Source organism: Ambystoma mexicanum, chromosome 3q (assembly GCF_040938575.1).
Source record: "Ambystoma mexicanum isolate Mex_15411 chromosome 3q, UKY_AmexF1_1, whole genome shotgun sequence".
Classification (NCBI taxonomy): Eukaryota; Metazoa; Chordata; class Amphibia; order Caudata; family Ambystomatidae; genus Ambystoma; species Ambystoma mexicanum.
The window spans coordinates 1,275,523,469-1,275,550,198 of NC_090926.1; the positions used below are offsets into that span (position 1 = coordinate 1,275,523,469).

General features: G+C 47.9%; 1 protein-coding gene across 1 annotated transcript in view; it reads right to left on the reverse strand.

Annotated features, from left to right (window-relative positions):
* Nucleotides 1–4,185: 4,185 nt before the first annotated feature.
* The window catches only part of C3 (complement C3), a 403,449-nt gene continuing 380,904 nt past the window's right edge, over nucleotides 4,186–26,730 (reverse strand). Inside the window, exons 39-41 of the mRNA XM_069604331.1 lie at nucleotides 7,816–7,899; nucleotides 6,272–6,407; nucleotides 4,186–4,501 (exon numbers count right to left, since the gene is read on the reverse strand). Of these exons, the coding sequence (XP_069460432.1) occupies nucleotides 4,360–4,501; nucleotides 6,272–6,407; nucleotides 7,816–7,899 (362 nt within the window). The 3' untranslated portion in view covers nucleotides 4,186–4,359. The remainder of the gene's footprint in view (nucleotides 4,502–6,271; nucleotides 6,408–7,815; nucleotides 7,900–26,730) is intronic.

The following is a 26,730-nucleotide window of genomic DNA, read 5'->3' on the forward strand; positions in this document are numbered from 1 at the left end:
AAGAAGGATCGGTCGACGCATCGTCGGAGAACTCTACTCCACCAGGTACATTGGGGGGTAGAACCTTAATAGGAAGAAGTGAGACTATTGAACATATGGACTGGGCTTGTGCAATATATCTTTATTTTATAGGTTGCCCAGGTGGGGGGATCTCCACACAGAACTGTGCCTAGTGGTAGGGGTCAGTATTCTGCCTATTGTTTCAACCATCTTACGTTCCTGCCTACCTCTATTGCTGGTTTCCTCGTTATTAATCTGTGTGACATTTTAACCGTACAGTTGATGCACTTTAATGAGATTTGATAACAATAGTAGTACCACTTTAGAATTGCATATATTTATCATTATTGACTTCCGAGTACAAAGTGCATTATTGTGATCGTGTACATACCTTTGAATATTAATTATATAAAGACTGTGTTTTCAGTAATACAGTGTGTGGACATTCCTTTGTGGGGGTTCGGGGACTACACTGTACTTAAGAACGAGCGCATCACCTCCTGAGAAGGTAGGCCTTGATTGCTCGTCCATTGCTACCTTATAGAGGATCCGCTGTGCCTCCCCTCTACCATATAGAGAGCGGAAGTACAGACACCCCCTACCATTCTTTACACTCACTTCTTGGAATACTAGAGGGTTTGGCCACTTGACAAAAGCAAGTGAAACCAACCTGGGAGAGTTGACCTAATTTGCCTGCAGGAGACCTGGCTGAGGGAAGAGCCAGTCTTGGACGGCTTTGAAATATCAATAAATCCAGCTCTGAAGGGGTTTGTGGGCCATCCTTCTGCGGGTCTCCTGACTGCGGTGAAATCAGGCAGTTCTCTATCCCTCTTAAACTGTACATCAACTAATGCTTTAATGCAAGTAACAGTTGTTGGGTGGAAACGGGAGGCAGCACCTCAAACAATTAAAGTTGTAAGTAAAATGATTATTATAAACGTGTACTGGAATCCTGCATTGACTACAACAGAATCGTTCATTGATCAGGTCACTGATCTACTGGACGACACATTCACTAACCATCAGTGTCCGTACGTAATTATTTGTGGAGATCATAATATCCCTGACTTAGTCACCAACAAAAGCCTAGGTGGCGCATGGAACCCTGACGACCCAAGGTATACTAAGCAAAATGTATGGTCTCTCCTCGTGGCCTCCAGAGATTTTCACCTGCATAACAGAAACTTCAAGGGTAATATTCCATCTCAAGCGAAGTGGGAGCAAATAGGTTCTACCTCGGTTTTAGATTACATTTATGTTTCCAACAACTTTTTGCCCTTGGTTCCAGATTATAAAAACAACAAACAGCGACCACCATCTTTTGCTGTTGGAATGGTCATCACAATTTTTTCCACCTAGGGACCAGATGTCAATACCACTCGCCACCTGTAATGGTGGCCTTCGTTTAAAATTATCCACAGCAAGAATAACAACTTTAGCCACTGATCTGTGATGTACAGTCTCTTTGGTGGAATACTCACCACTTCTAGAACAATTTTGCTATCGCCCTAAGAAGGGGATTTCTGCTCGAAACCACCAGCACACATTTGAAATTGAAGTGGTGGCCCCGAAGAAAAGAGGTGAGCAACCTGTTACGCAAAGTGACAAAGTCTGATCTAGCTAATGACTCCCATTCAACCTCTGTTGCCAAATCAAGGTACAAAAACTGGCTTCTAATCTCTAAACATCAGCGGTACCAGAATGACTCAGAGTCCATTCTAAGAACATTGGCCGGTAAGGATCCTTAGAAATTCTGTTCATTACTAAAGCCGGAAAAGTCTGTTTCCAATCCAGATCAATCAAACCCAATCAGCGAGGTAACTTGGATTAATTACTTTAGCACACTTTATTTATCAAACTGTGTCACTAATAAAATCACTGACTCTTCTGTGTGCCCTGGTTTATGGCTATCCCCCACTTACAAGCTCAACCTTGTAAGACGAATTAGGAGGCTGAAAGGCTCCAGAGCACCTGGCCCAGATGGGCTGTCAAATTGTATGCTGAAGGAGTTTCCAGAAGAATGGGCTTTCTTCATCGCCATTCTATTTAACCAAATTTCCACTTGCACCAGTGGCCCAGTTCATGGAGGAGAGCAATAGTGGCCCCTATTCATAAAAAAGGTGACCGAGAAAATCCGAAAAACTATTGCCATATTGTTCTCCTCGACGTTGTTGGCAAACTCTATAGTTCTATTAATCTCGACCATTTCTAATCATGGTGTGCAGAAACTAGATGCTACGACCCATTACAAGGGGGATTTGTTAAAGGTCTGGGTACTGTGGTGGATATCCTCTTATTACAAATTCTTAAAGGCAACTCTGGGAAAAACAAACCTAAAACATATATGGTTTTTGTGGACCTGGTCCAAGCGTTCGACCAAATTAACAGATCTAAACTTTGGTCGAAATTAAGAAAGAGAGAGTGCCCAAACATTATCCTTAATCCAATTGTGGCAATGCATTCCGACACTTCTTTAAAGGTCAGATTTAATAAAGTAGCGGAATTACAACTGCTAGAGGAGTTAAGCAGGGGTGCCCTATGGCCCCAGCCCTTTTTAAATTCTTTATGGAGGATATCCTTGAAGCTTTTGCCCATATCATATCTTTCCCCCCTAAGGTCGGAGACCTCCAGCTGGCCCGGCTTTTATACGCAGACGACATGGTATTAATTGACCAGACTCTTGTCGGGCTTCAAAGGCAATTGGATGCCTTACAACAGTAAATCAACAAGAACAACCTTGAAATCAACAAGGGGAAAACTAAAACCATGACGTTTGGCACCTACATTCAGGGGGAACACCATTACTCCCTAATCCTAGATGGAGAGAAGATCGAACAGGTAGCATCTTTTAAGTATCTAGGTGTCTGGTTGAGCAATTCCAAACCTGAAGCTCCGATGGCAACGTACCTTCTGGAAAAAATGAAAACATCTATTAGCCAAACTTGTGCGTTGAACAAAAGGTTTGGCTGCTTCTCCGTCTTACCAGTTGTAACATTTTACAGAGCCAACATAGTCCCCGCAGTGATCTACGGGGCAGAAACCTTGTTTAACATCCCAGACTCTGTTTGGAGTCGTCTTGAAGGCATGTTTTGGAAGAGTGCTGGTGGTCCCATTGTCATCACCGATCGCCATCCTTCGGAGAGAACTTGGTCTAACCTCCCTGAAGTGTCTGGTAAACTGGAACAAGCTTGCCCTGTTTGCAAAATGCATGAATCCTGTACGACCTGTGATGTTGGAGATGATTTACAGCGAGTCGTGGCCTGACGGCAACTCTTCCTTGACTGGATGGCGCATCTCTATGATAAACCTTCTGGAAGTGATCGGCAGCTCCACTGAGCAACTAATGTCTAATCCATTATGGGTTAAAAGAAAATTGCAGGACTGTGATTGGCTTTCAACGCAAGAGATGGCAAGTACTTATCACTCTGTAGATCACTTGCATTTAGAAAGTCGGAAACTAAATTCACCGTGTGAATACCTAAAACAATTTCCTGACAAAAGGTGAGAAACCTATTTTTGTATACTCGTCTTAACCTACACCTGACCAATGAGATCTGTGCAATTCGAGGCCAATCAATGGTGAAATACTGTCAGCACCGCACCAACGTGCCAAAAATCGAATCCCTGATCCATATAGTGACAATTTGCCCAGCCTTGGCAGTTAAACGCTCTAAACATTTAAGATTGCTTTTCTCGGATTTCAAGCTTTCTGATACCGATGGATGGTGGAGGGCTTTAATAACAGGCCACAGAATCAAGTACATAATTGCAGTAGTCAAATTTATGATCGAAGTTCTCCCAGAGATCGGAAATGTAAAATGTTCTTGAATCTTCTGCACGGTCAAACCTTTTTAAATTACTCGTCTATTTGTTTATTTCTTCATTATTTTTAGACTTTTTAAAACTGTTAAATATTAACAACTTCGTTGTTTACAGAAATTTGATTTGTTTTTGTTTATGGTAAAGTTCTAACTTTGCTAAAAAATGGTTAATTCAATTTTAATGCAAATAAACAAATAAAAAGCAAATACATGGGATTCTTCAGCGACAGGAGTGGTGGGTATTTTAAGTACAGAGGGTGGAAGTCCCTGGTCATGTGCGGAAATATGGAAATGTGACAGCAATCCTATACCCAATTAAGGTATGTTTGGGACTATGGAAACAAAAGGACCCAGGACCCAGGACTTTGAAAATCTGATTTATTGACATAAAAATAATCTGCTTTCATAAAACATTTGCTCCAGCTAGAGGAATAGACCAAGGGATCCCAGTGTCCCAACGCATTGCATTGCAACATTCCACATGTAACACAGGTTTCTTTTCTGCATAACGCCTCGCTACCGCTGCAGTTCCCATGGTTTAGGACTGGCAGCCGAAAATCATCACTCTCTCTGCGAACTGAACAAATTCTTCACATATGGCAACATGGTCGTTCTTCTGGCATTCCTCTTCGTTCGGCCACCACTCGATCCAAGTGTCTTTGCCAATGATGTACGAGAAGCTGCAACGAGAGGCAAAGGCTCAGACTGTGTCGATTTGAGGGTAGCACACTTTGTGACAAGCTCACTTTGCACAATTGCATCTAATTTCCACCCAAGTCAATGCTCTTCATGATGGAGGAAGATCAATCAGGGCCCCATTGGTGATCAATGTTGCGTATAATCTCAGCTTGTATTCAGCCGTCATAATACTTCTGAAGTAATGTTTTCCCTCTGCTCTGCCACAATGCAGTATGTTGTTCGCTTTGGAGTATTATATTTTGAATGTAGGAGTACCACGTTTGACCTCTTTGTGGGATATTATGTATGCCCCAGTGTATTTTCAGGTATTAGGATTGCAGTGAAAGTCCCTGTTTAATCTCACACTGTATCGGCACTGTGTTTTATTATCCCATATTAGCAATGTAGTGACTTTATGATCTTGCATTGAATCACGGTAGGATTCCTTTTCTAGACTTGGACAGAGCTCTATATGGAGTGAACTGTCTCTAGGAGCTGTATCTGAAACAGTGGGCAACAGATAGTCATATAACCTCTGAATGCGTGGGTTTTCAGTATTTCTTTGGTGATTTAGGGCCTCATTACGAGTATGGAGGTAGCCATGGAGCTATTAGCGCCATGCATACCCGCATACCGCAAACCGGGTCCAGGTTCCCTGAATGAGGACTTACCGGGCCATGCCAACCTTGGAGGACTCGGTATTTCCCCATTCAGGGAAGCCATCCCCATTTCCATTCGAGCCCCCATAAGAGTGAATGCAGACAATCATACATGCAATTAAACTACCAAGGCTTGATGCAATAATAAGGCAATCCCAGGGCACCGCCAGGACTGAGGCATCTGCCTAAATCCAAGAGAATCAGTTCCATAATTAAAATACCAGGCTGACCCGTGGATCCATGAATGCTTTCATTGGCCCTATTTCTACTTGAAATTTAGACACTGACTCCTTTTAGAGACATGGGTGCTCTTGTGCAGCCCTGTACAGCTCTGTACGGGACTCTTTGGGGCTGCACAGCTCCATATTGGACTCTCTAAAGCTGAAATGCGACTTTCTTATGGTGACCGGAAAAGATGGAATGTAATTCAGCCAAGAAGTGGCGGACGGACTTATAACTAAATGTTGATATCAAGGGAGTATCAAATTCATTATTATCCCAATTCTGCGTACTTGGAATATTTGAAGACAGCGAGGCACCCCAATCCTCTCTGTCTCCCCGACCTCTTGGGTTATGTATGACCATCACTAAATCCCAGAATTACTGAGATTGTCCACACCCTCAGTACATACTGGCCTTTTTATGATAAACCTGACAGATTAAGGGCCATCAAAGTAATCAGACTTATTTAATGCAGTGGAGTCACTGGGCAACATCCCAGTTCCTTGGGGTAGTAGTCAAATACCTTTCTAACCACACTTAAACTACAATAGCTCTGTAGTTCAATGAATAATATTACATTGTGGGACCTGAGATGTGGTGGTTCTGGTGGTGTTGCATGTTGTATTTGGCTAGGGTTGGGGTTGTTGTGTAATCTCACATTGTATTGTGATAGACGTGGCAGTCCTGGTGGGATCACATGTTGTATATGGGTAGGGAAGGTGTCTATGTTTAATGCAATAGCAGTGGAGGTCTGTGTATAAGCTTGCATGTTTTCTTATAGTTCAGAGGTCCAATATATAGTTTAGATTGTGTGAATGTGAATGTGGGTAAGGGTGTTGTCAAATTGCAATAACAATAGTGGAAGAATTGGTATTTTCAATATGTACTCACTCATTTTGCTGCTCCCATAAGTCACTGTTCAGGCCCCAGATCAGGTAGTCCTTTCCTTCTTCAAGTTTCATGGTATTCCTGCATTTCTGGTGGCTGATAAATTTACGAACCATTCCATTCACCACCTCATCTGACCCTAAAACAAAACACATTGACATTCTCTGTTTTTTTTTTCCTGTCCAGGAAATGGTTCCCAAAAGTGCAATGAAGGGGCCCATGATCCCACAGAGTAGGTTCTGTTATACACAGTGATGTGTCATGAAGAGTCTTGGTGGTATCGCAATCCGGGTGACACTATTGCGCTATATAAAAATAGGGAAAATAAAAAGTCCACCGTCTGAGTGACTGTGGCTTCCAAACACATATTAATGTAGGGAATAAACAGTGCTCAGGGCAGTGCTTAAGATCAAGCCATGATATGATATGATAAGATATGGCATTTATAACGCGCCTATACACAAGTGTTTCAAGGCGTGACGAGGCAAGGGGGGGAACAGAGGGAGGACAGACAACGATCCTACTAGGCCAAGTGCCATTCAGATCGCGCAAGTGCAGGGGTAGGGGGGAAAAGGAAAAGTGCAGTACATGGGAAACAGTGGAATAAATAAGAAAATAAATAAACGGCCAACTGGTGGCAAGTGCAAGGAAGTGCAGACAAAGTGCTGGTAGGGGGACTGTAGGGATACAGAACAACGGTCCCCACGTGCAGGGGTTGCCAGGGAGGCAGTGCATTGGGCAATTGACAGAGCCTGGGCCAGCGATCAGAAAGGGTGGTCAGGTAACCCGGGCAGTTTCATTCAGGAAATCAGCAGGAGAGAGGGGGAGAGAAAGCAGAGGCAAAGAGGAAGGTTTTGAGGTGCTTCCGGAACCGGAGATGGTTCTCAAGTTTCAGGGAGGCAGGAAGGCTGTTCCAGAGAGAAGCCCCAGCCGAAGAGAGTAATCTGCCACCAACTCGTTGCTTGGAGAAGCGACTGACACTGAGGAAGTTGGAAGCGGATGAGCAAAGAGCTCGAGAAGGAAGATATTTAGGAAGCGAGTGTTGAAGATATTTCGGCTCCAGACCCCAGAAGGCCTTGTGTACAATGCAGAGGGTTTTGAACTTAATCCTCGCAGCCACTGGGAGCCAGTGAAGGGATTTCTGTCCTGGAGAGATACGATCCCTGGGCTTGAGGCCAAGGACAAGTCTCGCAGTCCTGTTCTGGATAAGTTGCAGAGGGCGGAGAGTAGAGGCAGGCAGATTTAGATAGAGGCTGTTATAATAGTCCAGCCAAGAGAGGACCAGAGCTCTGGAGACGGTGAGCTTCTGGGGGAAGGAGAGGAAAGGAAGAATACCTCTGAGGAGGTGCAGCTGGTAGTGTGACTTCTTAGAGACGTCAGAGATGTGAGGGGAGAAGGATAGAGCAGAGTAGAAGATGACCCCAAGGTTTTTAGCATTGCAGGTGGGAGCAGGAAGAGGGCCAAATGAGGCCGGCCAGTGAGCTGCAGAAGCGAGAATGGTCCATACTTTGCAGAGTTCATGGTGATAAGGGAATGCTCATAATTACCTAATTTTATGACTTGCAAGATGGTCAGCATGTAGTTATCATAGCTGCTGCTCTGCTCTGTTCTTGTCAGCTTGGCCTTGTACACTGTAAAAAAAGAACAACACCCATAGCAGGTCAGGATTCTGGAGAACATCCAGTCTAGGGGCCCAGATGGGTAGGGGGGATCAGAAATACATGATTCAGCAGAGCCTCTCACACTGGTTTAGATGGTCACAGTTTTGAATGTGTATAGAAAGCTACCTTTTTTTTTTCTCTGAAAGATGTATTTTCACTTTAATCTACCGGTTTCTAGATTAAGAATTTAATGATAGGAATGCCTGGAAGAGTGCTTCTAAATATCAATGACTACCAAATTCATAACCAGTGACTAGTAACTAGTCCAGCTACACATAATTTACTTATTGCAGCCCAATGGCTAGTTACATAATGGGCCTCATTACGCGGTAGGAGGTAACCATGGTGCTATTAGCACCATGGGTACCCCCTTACCACATTCCGGGTCTGGGTTCCCGACTTACCGGGTCATTCCAACCTTGGAGGACCCGTTAAGTCCCCATTCTGGGAACCATTCCCCATTCCCATTCGAGCCCCCATAGGGCAATTTGCGGTACCGTTATTAGCTCTGTAGTACCTTAACGGGTCCCATCCATAACGCCTGGTAAAACCAGGCGTTCAGGAAGGGACCCGCTAAGGGACCTCGGAACAGGGTGGTAAGGGATTACCGGCACCAGTGACCTTACCGGTGCCGGTAATCCCTTACCACCTACCTCCTAATGAGGCCCAATGACTTTTGCCAATTATTTGGGTCTGGTTCACTTTCAGATTTTGTTATAAATTACCAAACCTAATTCCCTATTTACAGTTGTGACAGAGTATACCACATGCATTAGCACCCGGGGTGTGTGCGGAAGCCAATCTGGATGCACTAAACACAGAAACAATCAATCCAAACTCAATTTTGGTGCAAGCGGCAAACTGCACCCATCCACCTACTGCCTGCCCAAAACCCTACGTTCTTCTTCTGGCCACGCTGCTTCCCAACCTCCACAACCCCTCTTGGCCCCACCTGGACAACCAGTGCCACCTCACTAACATTCTTATCCACTTGCAGCGACCGATAGAGGTCACCATGAAAATAAGAGAGGGCCACTGCACACGGATCCAACTTCCATTACCATGGTGGCTATCTTTAGGGAGGTTTTTATGTCTGGGACAATGGGCCGTCCGTTTACGTGCCCTGTTATTTCAGACACAATGATTGCCTGTGAAACTAATAATAATCATCCATTTCCCGGGTGGTAACCGCCCAGGAATGCACTTTGAAGACCCAAGCATAGCGTGGGCCTATTACCTCAGGCCCATGGACATTACCACCTGGCACAGCCCGGGGATGGGTAACTGTTGCTTCATTATAACATTGGAATGTTGATGATGTGAGGAGTGGGCAATGAGAGTCGGACACAAAGTGGTCAGTTTGTGGCTAAAGACTTTTATGAAATGAAAATGTCTCCGAGTCTATTCTAAAGAGGAATTTCCATACCTGAAAACTAAAAACTGAGGCCCTGTCTGTGTCAGGATGTCAATAACTGAAAAGCCGTCCTTGTGTCCAAAACGTCCTATCCGGACCCTCACACTATAAACAAAACAATAAAGGGTGCAAGGGAATGTCTTCAACCTGATATTGGTAAATGAAGTGTTCACAAGTGATAAAAAGAATAGCTACAACACATAGGTTCTCCAAGGTGTAATAGCTTGGATCCAGAGGGTGTTCCCCTTCCCCTGGATTCTTAAGTAGGATGGCACGTGTCTCTTTTACTAACAGTTCCTTTGTGAAACCTTGATTCGCAAGGTTCCTGTTTAGGCAACAGGTTCTGCAACCGTCTTTCATTAACACAAGTCTCTCCTCTGTTTGGAAAACACTGTCCTTCTCTATTATTTCTGGTAGCTTTGCAAATCGCCTGGTATACTCCCCTGCCAGGACCCTTTACGCAATTCCAACTTCTGGGTGTACTCTTCTGCCAGAACCTCCTTTATGATTTCACTGCTGGTATACTCCCCTGTCAGGATCCTTCATGTAATTCCAACTCCTGGGTGTACTCTTCTGCAAGGACCTCCTTTATGATATCACTGCTGCTATACTCCCCTGCCAGGATCCTTTATGCAATTCCAACTTCCTGGTGTACTCTTCTGCAAGGACCTCCTTTATGATTTCACTGCTGGTATACTCCCCTGCCAGGATCCTTTATGCAATTCCAACTTCCTGGTGTACTCTTCTCGTTGGCGTGGTCACCGGAACGCCCAGGGAACCCACTGGTGCACTCCCGAGTTCTTTCCATCATCTCCGGTTCAGTTTGCGCTCTTTCACTTGCTTCCCATTCTGGAGTGTGCAGACGTCCTTCCAGCTTCCCTTGCGACTGAGTGGCCACACACCTGCATCCCTTCAGATAACAGTCTTCGAGCTGCCGAGGGCCCAGGAACTCTGTTGCGGCACTTCCTTCTCACGCACTGCATTTCTCCTTTGATCTCGGCGGAAATATCTTCTTCGCCACACCAGTATGTGTTTCTCGCGCTAACAAGCCTCTGCATACGAGCCGACGTCTTCTCCTGCACTGCTGCTTTCAATAGTGTGGTTGCCATCTTTAAATGTCCTGTGCACAGAGAATTTGGAAGAACAACTAGACTGCATGTTGTGCTTCGATCTCTTGATACCTTGTACAAACACTTTCACCCTCCTTGTATCAGTACTTGGCTAAATCTGGGAGTTGGAGTACACATGTTTCATTGGACACATGGGGCCTCATTACACGGATGGCGGTAAGGGTTTACCGGTACCGGTATTTTACTGGTACCAGTAAATACTTACCGCCTTACTACGAGGTCCTTTTGCGGGTTGAGGAATTTAACGCCTGCTTTTTGCAGGTGTTACAAACCAACCCGCAAAGGGACCAGGGAGCTAATTACGGTACCGCAATTTGCGGTACCGTAATTAGCGCCTTCCCCATTCCCATAGAGCCCTATGGGGCAAAAATGGGAATGGGGAAGGGCAATGGTGGAAGAGGGAATTACCGCCCCGCCAACCTTGGAATAGGGCGGTAATTCCCCTTTCCACCAAGGCGGTGCCGGTATTTTACCGGCATGAACCATGGCGCTAATAGCGCCATGGTTCACCACCATCCGTGTAATGAGGCCCATGGTGTTTAAATAGTTCTTACTGATTTTACAGAAAGGTACCCCAGAAGCAAAATGTGTTGTGTTGGAGCTTTGTGTGTTTAGGTAATAGGTGGGGGTTTGACTTTGTATTAAGAAGTTTCTTTACTCCCTCTACAAGGGGGAACCAATACCTGACACTATACCATTAAGGCATTGAGCATTATAGGGTCTTCCTCATGGGAAAGGGGGAAATACTGCATCTCGACAATGAAGCCATGCCATCAAACAATGGGCCAGCTGAGGGCCTTAACCACTGTAACAAAATTGAATGTTTCTCACCCAACATAACTGTCCAGTGTCTCCTCAAGCCAACATTCCCTCATGACAATGCTTGCTGCAAGGTTCTAAGCAATGTCTCTAACTATTTCTTTTGTTTCTAACCAGTTTATAATCTGTGTTTGTGATTTTGCCATATTGTACTGGCATTGCAGCATTTGAGGGGTAGGCTACAACAGCTGTTATCGAGCCTTGTCCGATGTATTCACCCTTGGGTTTACCTCGGGCCCATAATGTTGGTGTTGGCCAATAACACCACCTGGTGCAACCCTACCCTGGGCATATATTGCCTCAATATTGAAGGTAAGGATGATGAAATCATCAAATATCTTAAAATGCTTGGCAGATGTATCTCTCGAAAACCGGATCTTATCATTGGACAAGACTCTTTCTCCCGTGCTAATACCCCACATATCCTGCTTATTAGGACTCCCCCTCCCTCTTTCCTCCCTTCACTCTGCCCACCCTCTATGGGCTCTCCCCTTGTCCGGCATCTGAAGCCAGAAACCTTGGAGTCATCATCGACTCCTCTCTCTCTTTCCTGCCTCACATCTTGGACCTTGCCAAGAAGGTCAATTTTCAACTCCACCTTCTCAGAGGTATCCTTACTATCTTCACTTTTCTTCAGAAGCTCAATGTCTCTAGAGCTTTGGAATTGTCTAGGCTGGACAATTGTAGCAGCCGCTTCCTTAACCTACCTTATTCCTCTCTCAGCCCTCTCCAGCTTACCCAGAATAGGGCTGCATGACTTATCCTTGGCATCAAGCCCAGGGACCAAGAATCCCTCCACTGGCTCCCGGTTGCTGCAAGGATACAATTTAAATCCCTCTGCATCATTCATAAGGCTGTCTGGGGCCGAGAACCAACATACCTTCAACTTGCTCTCACCAAATACTTTCCTTATGCTCCTCCGGCTCCAATTCTCTGTGTTTCAGGTGCTTTTCTAAGCAGTGAGATAGTGGGAGATCTCTCTCCTCTGCTGGCTCCCTCCTCTGGAACAGCTTCCTCCTCCCTTCCGTCTTGAGCCGGACCTCATCAAATTCCAGAAGCTCCTCAAGACTTTCCTCTTCACCTCCTCCTTCCGACTCTCTCTCCCCTGATAATATCCCACAGTCGCTGAGATTGGTGGCCTGGGAATTTATGTGTCCTTCTGGGTTCCGGTATTTGCCCAATTGCCTGCAGCCATATGCACCATCCCAGCACTTGCCTTCAGGCACCCACTGGCTTGTTTATTACAGGCCTGCACTTATTCATGGCACGGGATCACTCTGCACAAAGCGATCTCTGCCAGGCCCTCTCTGATGCACACCACTGAACTCTGGCGCTTCCCTCTGTGGAACTCCCAGCACTTACCCACCCCCCTATGTCTCCCCCTGTACTTGCACATTCTGAATTCTCCAATCGCCTAGTAGGACCGCCCCTCCTCCTGGATTATCTGTTTATTTTTTTTTTTGTTTGTTCCCTTGTCTCCTCCCCTTTGCCCTGTGGGCGCTTTGAAACAGGATTTCTTGATGTTTAAGCACCTTTCAAATGCACAATAAATAAATAAATAAATCAGATTTTACCACCCATTCTAATACACGACGCCTAAAGATCACTGCTAGGGCAGAATTTGGGGGATTCTCTGGACTCCCTTGGTGGTCTTTTTGCTTTCTTTGTGCTAGCTTCCATTGTTTCTTGGCTTTATTTTTGTGAGCAGGGGTACATCTATTGGAGTCCTCCTCAATGTGTTCCCCCAGTAGAGGATCGGTGATCATCAGTCATCCCTTTTTGGGCCCAGTTTGAGTCTATCGGCCTATAAATATGGTGTAGAGTAGGCTAATTTCAGTCAATTTTGACCCCATTAGTAGCCCAGCTAATGTAGTAGCCATTACGGTAGTAATATATCTTATTAAGCCCTTCTCACCAACATTTTGTTTTTGGCTGCACCATGACACCGGTCTAAAATTGCTGTTGTGCTGATGTTGGCTCACTATGAGCTCAGCCATGCATCCTCTACAGTGGTTGAAGCTGTTTAGCTTGGTTTACTGCCTAAGACATGCCGAAGACACAATCTTCCACAGGGTTTGCAAAATCTATTAGCCCACTCTCAGTGGCAAGGTGACGAGCTGCCTGAGCTGCCTCAAGGCTTGCCGGTTTGGCTAATGGCAGTTCTTTATTGCTGGGAAGACTGGGGCCTCGAAGGGTCACTTAAAAGCCCCGGTCTGGACCTGTCTGGGCATGGAGGGTCCTGCCGCTCTTCAAATGCCACCATGAGCAGCTTCTCGCCTCCTCTGTACTTTCACACGTAAAATGCAACCCGCCACTCACCCTCATCCTCTTGCCTGGCAGTCTCATATCCGTCCTGGCTGTTTGCCCTTTGACCCTCATGCTCTCTTATTCTATTCCCCTTCTGCCCGCTACCTCTATGGGATCACCAGGTCATGCCAGCGCTCGATGGGGCTCCGCCCTGCCCTGGCAGCCTACTTCCCCTGTTGCAGACGACACCCTTTGTGATGGTCATCACTGTGCTGCCTATGCCGCAGCATTCTTTCTTCATCCTGCCCTGCTGCACGGTGTGCCTGGCCTTCCTCAGCTGGTCGCAGGAACTCCTCCGCCTACTTTGACTGCTGAACTTTGGTCCTCTGAGCCATCATGCCAACGCATGGCAGTGCTTTTCCTTATGTCTCCGGCCGCCCTTCATCGTCTGAGCCTCCTCACTGGGACTGTAACTGGTTCACGGTAAACATGACTGTCTGATTTGCCTTTGTCTCAAGTACATCGTCCCACAACCTCTCCTTCTATATTCTTCCCTGCAACTTTTACCTCGCAATTTACATTCCGGTACCTGCTGATTTTATGTTACCCCCCCTGCACTTGTAGTGTGATGCTCCAATGTCGTGATCTATCTACACGTACCTGCTGATTTGATGTAGCCCCCTGCACTTGTAGGGTGACGCTCCAGTGTCTCAATTTACCCACGTGTGCCTGCAGATTTGATGTTGCCCCCCTGCACCTGTAGGGTGATGCTCCGATGTCGCAATTTAACTACCTCTACCTGATGCTGTATGCCTGATGTAGCCCCTGTACCATGAGGTGTGGCTTTGCCAGACTCTGCATTTACCCTAATTTTGTCTGTCTATCATGCGTCTGTCTGGCGTGGCTCTGTAAGTTTATGCTTTTTAATAACCACATGTACGTGGTCATCTGTATGAGTGGTCTTGCACTTTGAAGAATGTCCCTTCACACTTACTGTCACTAGCGCCCTGATGCCTGAGGGTTTGATGCGCTGCTATATATGCTAAATAAATAAAATTAAATAAAGGTGATTATATGAATGGCGAGTACCATTTAGGGGATACGCAGCCTTGTTGGTGAGTACAGGGATATTTGAAACTTATATCTGCCATTTACTGCAAAAGTACATAGCAAATCATTGTTTCACTGTGTATGGCTGGCTTTTAGGTGACAGCATTGCCCCAAATATGAAGTGCGCTTATGCTGACATGCACCATTTTACACAAAGCACTAGAAAATATGTTGCCACCCGTCACCATGAGGCAAGTGCATTTCTCTCAGGTCAAGAATGTAAACAAAGGAATCCGTCCTGCAGGTCTACAAGCATTTTTAAGAATTTGAAAGGCCTGTTTATGGGTGGACCAGTTATGTTTGGTGGTTTTTAGGGCTAGTCTGATTGGCTGGCCTCCAAACCTTTGGTTGTCTGCCTTGTATGTGGTTGAAGGACTAACGTAGACCACCCACTGGGTGAATGTGTCATCAGTGGGAAACCCTATCCATTCTCAAGATTCGCATCTCAATTACAGTAGGACTGTTGCGAAGATGGGGTGCCATTGCTGAGTACCGTGTTTGGCCATATTGGCTGGACCCTGGCTCCTTTGTTTTTGCTCCCCGTTTCTTTGATGACTGCTGGAAACCCATGCTGTGCTCTTACTTGCTCCCACCCCCACCAGGCCTTCGTGCTGGCTGGAATGACTCTCCCATCCTGGGAACATTTCTTAGCTACCTCAGTGCTGTCTCCCTGCGGACTCCTCCTGGATCAGGTGCCCCAACGCGGGAAGAATCACTGGCTGTCGGTCACTACCACTCTGTCTCAGCTCTGTATTGGGCTATCATGGGGTGCCCCAACAGTTTCTTCTGTCGTGGAACTGTCCTTTGCTGATGGGCTGCCCTCTCTTGCCTGCTGAACTGACATGAACCCTTGGTTTGGTTTCTCCATTCTCCACTTCTACTGCTGTGTTGGCATAGTGAGTTGTGCTGCTGTGTACATGGGTTATTCACCCCTTCGTCCGTCTGGGTCGATTTTGGTCTACAGTTCCAATCCTCTGGCACAGGAGCACACAACAGACCTGTAAAAGAAGCCCCTTACTTATAGGGTTCTCCTGGCACACAGCTGTGAGTGCTTGTACCCAGGCCCTAGGCTCCTGAGACACTCCTTGATGTCTTCATCAAGGATTCCTTGGGTCTAGGAGAAATGGGGTTTTTGAAGTACTCTCCACTGTGTATTACCGTTGGATTGGCTGAAATCCTACTCTGGTTCAATCCCCCGTCTGATGGGGTCTTAAACCGACAACTGGCACTTGTTGTATTATTTTTATTGAATTTCTATAGCGCTTGACGCCTAAGCACTATACAAAGCAACAAGCAGTACAAATCACACGAGCAAATAATCAGAATCCAACAGATCAATGAGTAATAAGATGAGTTTTTAGACAAGTCTTAAAAAGAACAAACAAAGAAATAGGGCCTCATTACGAGTATGGAGGCAGCCATGGTGCAATTAGCGCCACGGCTGCCTCTATACCGGGCTCCAATACCGGATTCCTGCAATGAGGAATTACCGGGTCATTCTGACAATGGAGGACCCGGTAATTCCACCTTGCAGGAACCCATCCCCATTCCCATTTGAGCCCCCATCGGGCTCATTGGGAATGGGGAGGGAAGTTATAATGGGCACATTACGAATGGCCCGTTATTACCTCCCTCTTCCCATTGCGGGACCCGGAAAGGACGTCAGGTTTCACCAGACGTATGTTCTGGGTCCCGCAAAGGGAACCTCGTAATAGGCCCTCCCGTAATGAAGGGTGCCGGTCCCGTACCGTCACCCTTCGTTACGGGAGCACCACCCTTGTAACGAGGCCCATAGAGTTTCATGGAAAAGAAAAAAAGCGCTCCAATTCATAGGAGCCAAAAGAACGGAAATGCAAAAAGGCACAAGGGGCACGAGGAACAGTTAGGACAAAGAGAGATTCAGAATGAAGTGATAGAGCAGGAGAGTAAAAAGAGATAAGAGGAGAGAGATAAGGAGGAGCAAGAGCCATAGAGACACTTAAAAACAATACAAAGAAAATTAAACAGCAAACGATTTTCAAAGGAAAGCCATTGCAAAGTATGTAGAGCAGAAGTCGCAGAATCATGAGGAGCAAGAGTACAAAGGATCCAGATAGAAGACTGGTAAATAGAGCCAAGTGGGGCAAGATGAGCGTAGGAGGACCAAGAAGAAGAGAAGAAGTGGGGCAAGATGAGCGTAGGAGGACCAAGAAGAAGAGAAGAAGTGGGGCAAGATGAGCGTAGGAGGACCAAGAAGAAGAGGAGAAGTGGGGCAAGATGAGCGTAGGAGGACCAAGAAGAAGAGAAGAGCAGTAAAACCAGAGAGAGAAAACTAGTGAGGAAATTAGAAGTGTATCAGAGGTAAAGGTAAGAAACCCGTGAGCTTTTTGAATATTAAAACGCTGATAACAATAGGAGTGGGTAATAGAAAAGATATGGGTAGAAAAAGATAATAAAGTGTCAAGAATGACGCAAAGATTACAGGCAGAAGAAGAAATAAGAAGAGGGAGGGAAAGAAAGGAAAGGGGGAGGAAGAGGAGAAGGGATAATCGAAGCAGAGAAGAACATAGCCTCCATTTTTGAGGGTTTAAGATGAAGATAATGAAAAGACATCCAGACTTGGATATTTATTTTTATTTATTTTTAATTCTTATAACACACTATACACCTATGGGCCTCCGAGCACACAAATAACAAAACAAGGGGGTTAAACAGTGGTCGTTAGACAGAAGAAGTGGAGGGCAATTAGTCTACTGAATTAAAGAGGAGAGCTTTGATGGTCTTCAGGAAGGAAAATAAAGATCTCAGGGCGGGTGGGAGGACGTTCCATTCTTGCGGTGCATGGATTTCAAAACTTGTTCCACACGGTAACGTGGTTGATTCAATGTGTGGTTCTCGTTGGAACGCAGCACCTGTGTACGTTGTCTAGCGGTAAGCCTATTTATCAGGTACTGTGGAAATGTGAAGAACTGGCATTTATAGGTGACGGATAGGATCTTATGCCCGATTCTCTGTTTGATTGGTAGCCAATGTAAACTCTTTCTGAAAGTGTAAACATGGTCATGCTTGGATAGTTCATGGATTGCCCTTACAGCACCGTTCTGAGTAGTCTGTAATCAGAACAGGTTGGCTTGTCAAATGCCGGGTGGCCAGCAGGGATCTGTCTTTTATGGTAAGGTAATGCCTGATTTGATGAAGTAATTTGATCACATAGCCTCAGAAGGAATGTATTTTTGAGACATGTTGTTTCACGGGCAATTCGGAGTCAAAAAAGAAACCTAGAGTTTTCACAGATTTACTGACAGGGATCAGGTTGCCAGAGATAGAGAAGTGGGAGTACATAATATCAAGTTTCTTAAGGACAGGGCCATACGCAATGATGAGAAGCTCTGTCTTCTCGTTATTTAATGCGAGCAAGTTGCATGCCATCCAAGTTAGAATTTCCATACAGACCTTATTAAGGGCCTTGGCAGCTGTATAGTATATCCCAGTCAGCTGGAATAGTACTTGGGTGTCATCTGCGTAGTTAGCATATTGGACACCCAGTCCATCGAGTAGATCGAGTAGTGGCCTAATATAGATATTAAATAAAGTTATGGATAAACAAGATCCCCGTGGAGCTCTGAATGTGGAGCAGATGCGAGAGGCCTGGGCATTCTCGACGGCCACTCTTGATGTTCTGGGGCCCAAAAAGATGTGATCCATTGGTGCGCTTTCTCTGAGCAGTTAACAATGTTTATCAATCTTCCTTGGAGACGGTGGTGATCAATAAGTTCAAATTCTGCAGAGGTCCAATTAATAAGGCTGGGTGGCCCTGTTCTACAATACCCAAGATGTTGGATTTAAGGTCTAAGAGTTGCGCCTCCGTTCCGTGCTCTGCTCTGAATCCAGATTGGTGGGTGGCTGACATTTGCTTGCCCTCTACAAACCTCAGCAGCTGCAGATATGACGCACTATCAATGATCTTTAAAAGGTATGGCGTATTGATTATTGGCCAATAGTGTTTGGCTAATGCTGGTTCTAAGGTGTTTTTTTTAGTAAGGGAGTTGTCCAGGCATCCTTCAGAGAGGTGCACACCATGCCATCCCTGAAGGACATGTTGATCATCCTGTTGATCCATGGGATGAGGAACTCCAAGGAGTCTTTCAAGATGTTGGTGGGGCATGAGTCCCCTAGACATGAGGTGGATCTAAGGTTTGTACCAATATTGTGAACTTTAAACTCAGTACAGCTTTGAAAATTATATTTTTTAAATCAGTGGAGTAAAGTTCTCCTTAATGGTGGTATAGGTGCTGGTCTGGCTTTTATTTTTATTTTTTTAAATTTGGTTTTATTTGCATTTTCGTATTGTTACAATGCAGATTTGAAGAGTATACAATCAACTAGCCTATTAAACCCATGCCCCTCCTGCCCCATCCCCCACCCCAACACCGACCCTCCCCCCAATCTCCGCGCCCAAACAGGAACTTTAATCTTGGGAGTCTCTGAATAATCTCTTCATATCCTGTATTTAGGAGATGATGTGATTGGTGACCATATTGTCGGCTGAGTTGAGTCCGCCGTTCCCCGGGCCATGGGCGCCCAGTTTGTGTACACCACGTCTCTGACCCCGTCCCCCCCTCTCATTCCAGGGTCACATCTTGGCATCAGTGGAAGTCCCATCCCCAGGTCTGCTGCACCCCATACTAGTTTGCTAGGAATGAACCAGAATCGTTATTCACCATTGCAGTCAGTTTGTCCATCAGGAACATGTTCTTCACTTTTTTCAGCCAGTCCTACTTGGAGGGGGTCTCCGGGCTCTTCCACATCTGCGCCAGCGCCACCCTCCCTGCCCTCATCATTGTTTCCCACATCCTTGGGTACCTATGTATTTCCGTTTCCTCTGGGGGGAGCCCCAGCAGCATCGTCAGAGGATTCAGTGGGAGAAGTTCGTCTGATACCTCCACAATCCAGTCCCTCACCTTCCCCCAGAAGTCTTGAACCTTTGGGCAGTGCCACCACATGTGGCTCCTGGTGCCCACCTGGTCGCATCCCCTTGGGCATCTTGGTGACACCCCTGGGAACATCTTTGACAGTTTCGCCGGGTCCCTGTGCCACCCCTGCAGGATCTTAAAATTATGCTCCATGTCCGAGGTGAATAAGTTCCCGTGGAATGCTATTTTGAAAATCCTTGACCAAGCGTCCTCTGAAATCTCCTCTCCTGCCACGTCGTTCCAGAGTGAACGGAGGAAACTCCTCCTTCCCGGAAGGTTGTTGGTATTCAAGATTTTGAACATTCTAGACACAGCCCCCTTCCTTGAAGTCGCCGTGTCCAGGAGCTTCTCAAAGGGGGTAAACTGCCTCCTCAGGTTTTGACCCCATGACTGGTCGCAAAGGATGCCCTTGAGGTGGAGGTATTCGAAGATAGAAAGAGACCCATGACCGAGAGCGTCCCTTAGTTCCTTGTACGCTAGAAATTCTCCCTGTCTGAACATCTGCCCCACCCATTCCATTCCCTTGTCTGACCAGATCTGGGAGTTCCGGAACCCCCTACTACCCAGATTGAGAGGGTGGCCCCAGAGGGAGGTCATCGGGGACGGCCATGAAGTGAGGTAAGCAGTCTGAGGGCCCTCTTTCCAGATTTCCCAGAGAACTCCCAAGGTTGGGTGGGTTTTCAGGTTTCTCGGGATTGTCTTGCGCGGGGCCCAGAGGAGGTCACAAACCTTCAGGGGTGGGCGTCCATGTCCTCTAAATATGACCAGTGTGTCCCCATCCCTTCTTTCATATGTTCCAGGAGAACACGCAGCTGGGTGGCGCAGAAATAAAGATGGAAATCCGATAACCTAAACCCTCCCACCTCCCTTGGTAGAGTTAGGATAGCCCTCCCGGTCCTCGGGGTTTTCCCTTGCCATATGAAGTCTCGTATCGCGTTCTGCAGATCTCTAAAGGTTTGATCGGGGACGCTGGTTGGGAGCGCCATAAAGAGGTACAGGAGCCGTGGCAGAATGTTCATCTTTATCGCCGTCATCTGGCCATACCAGGACAGAATCATCTTGCCCCATCTCCTCAGGTCTGATGTGATCCCTGCCATTATGGGGTCATAGTTGGTGGTGGCTAGTTTCGACAGGTCCCTGGTAAGAAGGACGCCCAGGTATCGTATAGAGTCTTTCCCCACTACGAACCCATAGAATCTATCCAGAGGGTCTAGTTCCGGGTCCCGTGCTCTCATTGGGAGCAATACTGATTTTGTTGTGTTGATTTTCAGCCCCGTGAAACGCCCAAAAGTGGCCACCAAGGACAGGAATGGGGGAGCGAGGAGCCGGGATCTACCAGGTAGGCTAAGATGTCATCTGCAAACAGAGAAAGCTTAAATTCTACCTCACCTCTTCTAATCCCCCTGATATCCGGTTGAGCTCTGACCGCTATGGATAGTGGTTCCATTGTAAGGACGTATATCAAGGGGGAGAGTGGGCACCCCTGCCTTGTCCCACGGGACAGGGGGAAAGACTCAGACAACTTCCCGTTCACTTGGACCCTTGCTGTGGGGGCTCTGTAGAGTGCGGATATCCACTTCCTAATGTGTGCCTCGAAGCCCATTTTTTGGAGGAGGAGTTTCATATATCTCCATTCGACCCTGTCGAAGGCTTTCTCTGAATTCAAGGAGAGGACAGATGCTTCGAGCTCAGACACTTGGGCGTAATGAAACAGATCTATTGTTTTTGTCTGACCCCTGCCTTCCCCTAAGAAACCCACCTGGTCCCCGTGGACCAGCTTCAGCATTATCCCTTCCATCCGCCTCCCCACCACCTTGGCCAGGATGTTTACGTCTATGTTTAACAACGATATAGGGCGGTAGGAAGAACACTCTGCAGGGTCCTTACCCTCCTTGGGCAGCACTGCTATTATGGTACCCATCATGGATTCGGGGAGAATGCCCCCCTCCAACACGGAATTGAAAACCTTCACCAGGTGCGGGGCTAGGGTAGCGCGGAATCTTTTGTAGACGTACACTGTGAAGCCGTCCTCCCCGTGGGAAGTACCCACCTTCATCCCACTAATCACCTTTTCTACCTCCTCCTCGGTGACCAGGCCCTCCAAACTCTCCGCCATCTCTCTCGTCAGAGCCGGGACTTGAATGGAGCTCAGGAAGTCCTCTATCTGAGCGTCGCCCCTGTCGTATTCTGACAAATATAATTTTTCGTAATATTGGCGGAAGGCCTCTCCTATGTGGGGTGTATCATAACCTATTGACCCCTGGACGTTCCTCACCGCCTTCACCATTCTATTCCTCTGGACCTCCCTCAGCTTCCAGGCTAGGATCATGTCCGCTTTGTCCCCTTTATCGTAATATTTTTGCTTGACCAGCTGGAGACTCCTCTCTGTTTTGTGTAGGAGGAGGTCCTTTAGCTGGAGCCTGTAGTCCTTCAGGGTGGCCACCCTGTCACGCTCAAGGGGCTGATCCGGGGGACCCCCCGGCTGGAGTCGGGCTATTTTTTCTCTCAAGGTCTTCTCCTGGGCCTCCCTCTCCCTTTTTTTCTGGGCTCCTATTTTGATGAGAATTCCTCGTAGGGTTGCCTTGAAGGCGTCCCATAATGTATGTGTGCCAACCTCCCCATTGTCATTTAGATCAAAGAATTCCATTATAGCATCTAACACTTCCTGAGCATGGACCTCGTCCTTTAATAGGGCATCGATACATTTCCAGCGTCCTCTGCGGTCTTTGCGTCATCCCCCCGCTATGGAGACGCGGACCATGTCATTGTCCGACCAAGGGACCGGGTCGACCCTATGGCCAGAGATATATGGACGGAGGGTCTCGTCCACTAGGATGTAATCAATTCTGGAATACGAAGTGTGGATAGCAGAATAGTAAGTAAATGAGGGGTCGTCTGACCTGGGGGTCGGGATTGTATCCACCAGGCCCAGTTCTGAGTTAACTCTCTGGAAGTTTTGTGCCATGACTTCATCTGTGGACCTGATGTTCTGGGGCCTACCCACTTTCTGTCTGTGGATGGGTCGAGAACCATGTTGAAGTCCCCCCACACCACCACCGTGCCCTGCACAAATAACTTGAGCCTGTCTCGCACTTCTTCCCAGAATTGAGCTTGGCCCTCATTGGGCCGTATACTACTGCAAGGGTTAGGGGGGAGGCCTGTAGGGAGCCCCTTACCAACAAATAGCGGCCCTCGGGTTCTTCAATATGGCCTCCTTTTTGAAGCCTACGTCCCTTGCCAATAAAATGGCCACCCCCCTTTTCTTTGTCTTGTGGGATGCACAGAGGACCTCTCCAATTCCTCCCCCTCGCATTTTGGGTTCCTTCCCCCGTGCCCAATGTGTCTTTTGCAAGAAAAGCAGGTCCAGTTTCGCTCTCCTGAATTCTCTACAAACCAGAGACCTCTTCGTAGGGGTGTTCAGAACACGCACATTCAGGGTATCCACTCGCAGGGCCGGCAGATTATCAGCCATAATCTAAGTTTCCCTCTCCCTTGGTCAGCTTCATCACATCGTTGCTCCTTTCCCGCTCCCTTCGTCTCGCCTCTTAAACTTTCCCACAACTGCCCGCCGGGCCCTATCCCAAAAAGAACAACCCCAACTAACTCGTGACCCCATCCCCCTTTGCCAGCGTCCAGCCAGTTAGTTCAGCCATTGCTGGCATTTGGCCGGACCACCAGCCTACCCTCCTCGGCCTGGCGTTCAGTGCACTGCTCGTTACTTTGTGGCCCCCCCACTGCTTTGTCCGCTCGGTAGCCCACCCTATACTTGCTGTTCAAGGGGACTCTGAATTCGGTGAATCATCTAGAACTTCCATTCCAGATCCGCCGCTGGTTGGGTCACCCCGATCATCAGCCCTCTGAGTCGTTACGCTCTTCGTCCATTGCGGGGGGTGGGGTGTTCAATTTATTATATTTCCTCGAGCTGGTTTTCCTTCTCCTGGCACCCGACTGGCCAGAAATGCCCACACCGATCGCCACTGGGCCCACTGGGCCCCTACGGGCGGTTGGCCCCACTAATGTCCTCTTCTGTGACCAGCATTGTCCGTTGGCCCATGTACTCGAAGGCCAGGAAGAAAGGGTACCCCCAGTTGTAGCGCACACCCTTCTCCTTTAGTAGCTGCGTTAGGGGGTGGCACATTCTGCGCTTGGCCAAAGTGTAGGCGGAGAGGTCTTGGAAAATTGTGATCTGGGCATTGTTGTAGGTGATCATCCCCGCCTTCCTTGCTTCCTCTAGCACCTTTGCCTTTTCCATGTAATAGTGAAACCGGGCCAGGACCGACCAGGGGTTCCCCGCCTTTCCCCCCGCCCTGTCCACCCGGTCGAACGTGAGCTCTGTTGCTATCTCTTCTGCGAACAGGGGGGTAATAATGTCTCTCACCACTCGGATTAAGTCTCTCTCCGTTTCACCCTCCGTTTCAGGGACTCTGAAGAATCTGAGGTTGTTCCTCCTTTCCCTGTTTTCATAGTCATCCATCTGCCTGGCCCTTTCCTCGTCCCTCTTCTCCAGGGCCGCTAGCCTCATACCAATTTGAACCTCCTGGGATGCTGATGTCGACTGGTTGGTTTCCACTTGCAGAAGCCTGTCTTCGACCTTGTCCACCATTTGGACCATTTTTTCAAATTTCTGAGCGATGTCAGATTGCATTTCTCTGATTTCCTGTAGGATAGAGGCGAAGCCCCTTTCCATTGCTGTCATGGACTGCGTCGAGGCCTCTGGTTGGGCCATGCCCTCAGTGCGGGTAAAGTCGCTAATATTGCTCCCTGTCTCCTTATAGCGATATACTTGTAGGGCCTCCTGCCAGTTCATTCGGGAATCCGGTGTGCCCACAGGGAGTCTGGGGAGTCTCCTCCGGGCACCCCTCTGCAGGGAGGTAGCTTCCAGGCGGGCACATGCCCCACCAGCACCATATGGGGGCCTCACACCTGTGACCCTCCCCGAGGTTGGCGGTATTGTCTTTTATGCCCCCAGGGGAGGGAGGAATTGTTTTCTTTTTGGGTTTTTTTGTTTTTTTATTAACAGGGCTGGTAAGGTCCAGCCACCGGGGCTACTCACTCTGGGCAGGGGGACCGCCGGCGCGGTTCCACCATCTACAACTGATACCTCCTTTCCCCTCCTGGGTGATGTCAGGCGGCCACACGCCCTGGGAATGGGCCCAGGGGCCACCACCTGTTTGAGTCCAGCCCAACTGATCCCTGTCCCTCCGCCTGCTCCCGCTGTGGATGCGGGCCGCAGAAACCCCGGGCCCCCTCGGGGGAGGGGTGGCCGTGCTCCTTCCCTGGAGACTGTAGAGCTGTGGGCCGGATTACACAGTGAGGGCCCTCCGCAGGCTTGTGTGGCTTTCGATGAGCTCGCTCCAGAGGTGGGGCCGTGGCTTCAAGAGGGGTGGACGCAGCCTCCCCTCGTCTGCTGCGTGGTGTGTCGCGGGGAGCTGCCGCTCCCGGGCCTGCGCCGCTGCCACACGACCACCTCAGCAGAATCCGGGGGGTGTTGGGCCCCGGAACCTCTGCCGCCAAGTCCCGATGCCGTGATTGGGTCTGCGCGCCCTCTTTGTACGCTGGGCCAACACCACGGAGAACACGCTCCGACCCAGGGGGGGAGGCAGAGAGAGCCCGCATCCTGCTTCGTTGGGCCGCGTCTACTCCCACGGCGCCGCGGCCGATGATCTCTTCGCCGCTCTACCTTCGTGGCCCGTACTCTGTCTTTCCGGGGTCCCCGAGCTTTGCTCGTTCGAGGGCGGGTGTCCCGGGGGGGTCACCAACTCAATCCGGCTAAAGAATCCGCCTGGGGCGTCCAGGGGGGGCTCAATCCCCTTATTCGGCCCAGCCTCGGCGGGAGCATGGCGTTCAGGCAGCCATTACCTGTGCGCCCCCTGGTGGCCTCCATCTGGCTTTTATTAAGTGTCATTCGAGACTGTTGTTTTGCAATATTCAATTGATGGGCAGTAGTATGTAGCATGGGGCAGGTGAGACACCAGGTCAGAAGAGTTATCCAATGTTTCTCTGGTATCCAGCCTGGAGGAGAGTTGGGTGGATAAGTCGATTGATGAGATATTTTTAAGATTTCTGCATTTTATCTCCGTCCTTATGTTGCTATCTAGTCTGGGTGAACTAAGAAATGGTCAGAAAAAGGACAGACCTGGGTATGTGCAGAAGTACAAATTAGGTTGTAGGTCTGGATCCAATCCAAGGTATGACCGCCTTGGTGGGTTTTTGTTTTTTATCATTTGGGAAAATCAGTTTCGAGGGCAGATAGTAAAGAAGTAGCTTTGGAGTCAGATGATTTTTCGGCCCATAGATCAAAGTCCCCAAGTACAATTATTGGGGAGTTGAGATTTATGATGTTATTCAGTAATGCGAGGAGCTGTTACTCAAACATGGGTACATTCTGTGGGGGTCTGTACAAGGTAAGTATGGTCAAAGGGGCATTGTGAGTGACTTTCATCTTTATGAGCAACTTTTCCCACCACTCAAAGTTCAGGATGTTTATAGGGTGGCAGTCAAGTTGTTCTTTCAGGATGAGCACTACTCCTCCCCCTCTTTCCTATGCAGTCTGTCCTATAGATTTTATACCCTGTTTGTGTTGCATGATCCACAGATACCTGGGCAGTGTCGTGTAACCATGTCTCTGTTATTTTATTTTTATTTTATTGTGCATTTGTAAGGCGCTTATACATCAAGAAATTGTGTTTCAAAGCACCGACAGGGCAAGCGAGGAGGGAACATGAGAACGGCAAGCAGATAGAAATAAAACTGTTGAATAGGAAAGGGGCGGTCCTACTAGGCCTTGTGAGCATTCAGAACATGCAAGTGCCGAGAGAGAGGGAGAAGGGAAGGGGGTTAAGTGCTAGGAGATTCCACTGAGTGGGAAGTGCCAGGGAGTCAACCAGTTGCTGGCAACAGGTAAGTGCCTGGCAGAGATCACTTGGTAAGGTGTGGTCACCTGTGAGTACAATAAGTGTAGGCCTGTGAGGCAACACAGGCCAGTGGATGCCCAATGGCAAGTACTGTGAGAGGGCGGAGGCTGAAAGCGATTGGGGGAAAGGTCGGGCCCAGAAGTACACATAAGGGCCCAGACCACCAATCTCAGCGACTGTGAGGTTTAGCATGAGAGGGAGAGGGGGAAGGAGGA